This window comes from Pteropus vampyrus, unplaced genomic scaffold (assembly GCF_000151845.1).
Source record: "Pteropus vampyrus isolate Shadow unplaced genomic scaffold, Pvam_2.0 Scaffold367, whole genome shotgun sequence".
Classification (NCBI taxonomy): domain Eukaryota; kingdom Metazoa; phylum Chordata; class Mammalia; order Chiroptera; family Pteropodidae; genus Pteropus; species Pteropus vampyrus.
The window spans coordinates 847,843-852,363 of NW_011889148.1; the positions used below are offsets into that span (position 1 = coordinate 847,843).

At 37.0% G+C, this 4,521-nt stretch overlaps 1 protein-coding gene across 1 annotated transcript in view; it reads right to left on the minus strand.

Moving 5' to 3' along the window:
- PPP4R4 (protein phosphatase 4 regulatory subunit 4) overlaps positions 1-4,521 on the minus strand; it is a 95,473-nt gene that overhangs the window by 47,578 nt on the left and 43,374 nt on the right. Inside the window, 1 exon segment of the mRNA XM_011379607.2 lies at positions 231-512. Within this exon segment, the coding sequence (XP_011377909.1) occupies positions 231-512 (282 nt within the window).

Consider the following 4,521-nt stretch of genomic DNA (forward strand, 5'->3'; position numbering starts at 1 on the left):
TATCTTAGCCAACATCTAGAAAACATTTACATCATTAAAAATAATATTAGTGGATATCTTTAACCTAAATTGTACACTTTTTTGCTGTACAATATTATAACACAAATGTAAAGTTAAAAAAAATCGAAGAAGAAAGTGTAAATCATAAGGTGAACTAATGGGTCTTCAGCTTTCAAAGATGCTGAATTTTTCAGGTTTTGTAAGATACAGCCATGGCTATTTTTAGTCAGACTAATGATCAACTCTTGGACAGCATGGCCTCATTCAGTTATACTCATCAGGCTAAAAAAAGGTTCAAAGAACATCATGGCCACATTCAAGAAACAGTAAATAAGTATATAATTAAGCACGCCAGGCCCCTGACCTGCATCCCTGTGCTCCAGATGTAACAGAATGACTTGCAGGAAGGAGTGGGCATATGTATGAATTGACACTGATTCTTCCTGCAGAATGGTCAAAAACGATACGGCGGCCGTTAACTGCATTTCCACTCCTGCAACGTGCAGGACTTCCTGTAGAATCAGAAAGAGTTTGCTATTACATAGATGAGAGACCGGAAATTATAATTTTTAAAAATCCAAGGTCATAGAAAGTAAACATAGTCATAGCCCGTAAATCACTGCATATGACTTTTAAGAATATGTACTTCCTCTTATGGCTTAATTTAAGAAAACTATGTTAATCTGCTCCTTATCATGTAAGTTATTAGACCATATAAAATTTAACTGTCTTAGGAATTTATGAAATAAAATAACATTCCATTGCTTTATTGAATGAAAGTTATAAAAGTACATAAATCTTTAAATAGAATAGTTATTTTTGATAGATTTCAACTTCCATTATGCTATTTGTATTGTACAGTGTACCATCATACCTAGAAAATAATAATGTCAAAGCTCAATTACATGTGTTTTTCATTACTTGTATTTCTGCTTCAAAATATAAACATCATGCATTTTACGACATAAAAGAAATAAACTTAAGATTGTGCAAATGAATTTCCCCCTTTCAACAACTGACAAGAACATATATTACCACAAAGTAAACTGCTTTTAAAAGAAGGAATTTTTAAATATAAGAATGTTTTTTTAAATTAATTATATTCATAGCCATCTACAATCACCATTTAAAAAAATTTTAATGTATATTCAAAGTTAAAGCCTACATGAGAATATTAGATTTCGACACATCAAAAAGTAAAAAAAAAAACACCTTTCATATAATCCTCATCAAAGATATCACCTATACTTCTCTAGAAGAGAGGGTGTGTGTAATGTGAAGGTAACTATAAGTATTATTTGTTTAATCGATGTGGAACTTGTAGCTATAAAACAAAGCTTCATATCTGTGATCTTAAGAAAATTAATCTTTCTACATCATTTCCTAATATACATAATGTGAATTATAATACCATCTCCTTAGAAATTGAAATCATTTAAACAGAACTTTGATGACTTACCAACTTGTGCAAATTGAGCTTTAAATAATGACCATTGTACATCCAACTGTCTCCTCTCTACACTCGGCTCTCTGGTAGGAATCTCACCTTGTCCCCACCTGAAATGATCTCTTCCCCAAACCTACTCCTCCTCTCATTTTTGTCTCAGTAAACAGTAGCTGACAACCCTGCCCTTCTGGCTGTCAGCCCAAAAACGCTGAGGTCATCCTCAACTCCTCCTAGTGCCTCACCACCACAGTCAAGTGACCGACCCGTTCTGATCCAGAATCTGACAACTTATCACCTCCACCACTACCACCCTGATCCAAGCCACCATCATTTCCAGCCTGAATTATTCCAATCACCTGTTAGCTAGTCCCTGATTCCATCACTGCCCCTCTGTATGGCAGAGAGACGCTTAGGAGTCAGACCGTGTCACTTCTCTGCTCAAAAGTCTCCAATGGCTTCATATCCCGCTCAAAGAAAAACTCAGACTCCTTTCCATGACTTACAAGATCTGTTCCCAATTCCCCCATTTCCCAGATTTCCACATGATCCTATTTTCAACTGAAAGCCACTCCCTTGCCCCAGCTCTCATCACTCCCTGTACAGACTTATTATCTCCATCATCCAACATATCAATTTATTTATGGTCTATCTCCCACATCTATAACATAGGCTTCATGATTGCAAAAATTTTTGTCTGTTTTGTTCACTACCGTATCCCCTACTCCTAGCACACAGTGGGCATTCAGTATAATGGCTGGATGACTGACTGAATATCTCTTACTCTTTCACCTACACTTTCTGCTCTTGACGCTTTCTCCCTTCATGCACACTTTCCACATCTCCTAAAAATGGCTTCAAGAGATTTTGACGTGAGTCCTGTAGGTTAGGGTTTGGTAGAATCAGACACAAGGCAAAGCAAAAATGGATCACGCAGAAATGCATTCTCAATCCTCTTTCTCTCATGTCAATAAGGTGACGTTTCTGCCATCTTCTACTCCAGTATCTCTGTCACCAGGATTTAGACCATGTACCGGACTCCTAGATTCAGCATGGTGGGGGCCACTGCCAGTCATTGTGCTAGGAGATAATACGAGTCATTCTACAATAGATGAAACAGACCGAGAGCCCTCAAGTATTTTGCCGAAGGCCAGGGAGCGAGTACTTGGCAACTCTAAGACAACCCTGCCTGATGCCAGATCTAAGCAATGAATTCTTCCTCACAGGCCCTGCATTTCCAATTCACCGTTTATTAAGGCATGACCTAAACCAATCCTAAGCCTTCCTGTGGTCGGTGGGAGAGTTGGCAGTGGCTTACTGTGGCATATGTTTATGTGGGATGGTTAAATTCCCAGAAAACACAGTACAGTGGCTGGTTTTTGTTTTGGTTTGTTTTAAACTTTTGTATCACATGTACAAACATTATTTTACAACGTTTTTCAAGCAATAATCAATTACGTAGCTTAAAAGTTCTTGGCTAAAAGAAAAAGAGAAGAAATAATAAAGCATAAAGCAGAAGCAGCAATTGGTCTCTGAAATAAGCCCGCCCACATGCCCCTGTTTTACTGTTTCCCACACAAACATTGGTTCCACGCTAACAATTTTGGATTTGGAAAACGCTTTTAAAAGGTTTGATGTGGCCAGTATACATCACTTACAGGTTTCAGAAGGCACAGTTTTTATTTAGAAACAGAAAGTACTTTGAGAAGAAATATTAAAATAAATCGTGAGGGCCACAGTGTACGTTCCGGTTCACGTGAGTCTGCTGTTTTAAGTTCCAAGAGGTGTAATTCTGCCCTCTCTTAAAAAGCCATTAAAGTCCTGGGTTTTGTACGTGTGCAAACTTTATGCAAAAGAAGGACATGAGAAGCTCTCCAACGGCACATCTTCTTACTGTTACTTAGTCTTCACGCCCGCAGCAACATGGGCCCCAACTATTTTGCATTTAATTTTCGAAAAATCCTCAAGTCTTATCGGGATTTGGGTTTTTCTCTTGTTGTGCTGACTTCAACATCTGGGACTGTCCACTGTTAAGAAACCAGCACAGACTAAGAGATTTTATCACTGCTAAAAATCAATTGATTTCTAAACATATTTTTTTCTGAAACATAATACAATAAGAGATTGATACTTACCTATAAGTATTCTCCTCCACAGAGTCACACCTCCTGGACAAACATAGTGAGATCCATACTCTCTGGGTAAATAAGTATGCATCCTCATGGACCTTGGAAGACACTGAAAAGTAAATTCCTCTATTGCTTAAGTGCATGCCTTCACGCCAGTTACCCTTCCTCTTACACACTACTGTACGCTGGCATTCCAACTTGAATCCCTCCAAAATGAAATGAGACATTTGATAAATGAGTTAATGGTATATTTCCAAATTTAGAAAACGATTCCCATTCAAGGAAGGAAAATGTACTAGACACTTCTGCGTTTAAAATCATTCTTCAGTTAGCAACAATGGTGTAAGAAAGCATTTTGCAAAACAGTCTAACACAGGCCTTGCAGAGAGGGAAACTGTTGCATCTCCGATAAACTCACATTATATGTATCAAGAAGAGATTTCTCTTTACAATACACAACATGGAGAAGCAGTAAATAAATCATTGGCTTATTCCAAAAGAGCAAATACTTTGAATTCACACATTTGGAAAGTAAACTTACTGAATAAAACTGGTAAACACATTTACCATAAATGGTGCTAGTTAAAGGTAAAAGAGCCCTAAAATTACAAAATATCTTTGTACACTTTTTTTAGAGATAACATTACTGATTATTTTGAAGTTAAATAACGGGGATTTAAATATTAAAATATTGAAGTTCTAGGACATAAAATATCTGGGGTTTTGAGGATCATACATGTGACATTTTTAGTAACTAACAATAACAGTGAATAGCTCTTTTCACTAAAAATTATATTTATAAAAGACTTCAAACTTGAGTTAATTTTGAGTAATTGGAACATGCCAGCTCTAAGACGCCTTTAACAGTGAACTACGATCCCTCATTCTTTTCCCCATCACTGACTGCCGCGTTCCCCACTGAAATAAAGGGAGTTGAGAGCACCAAAA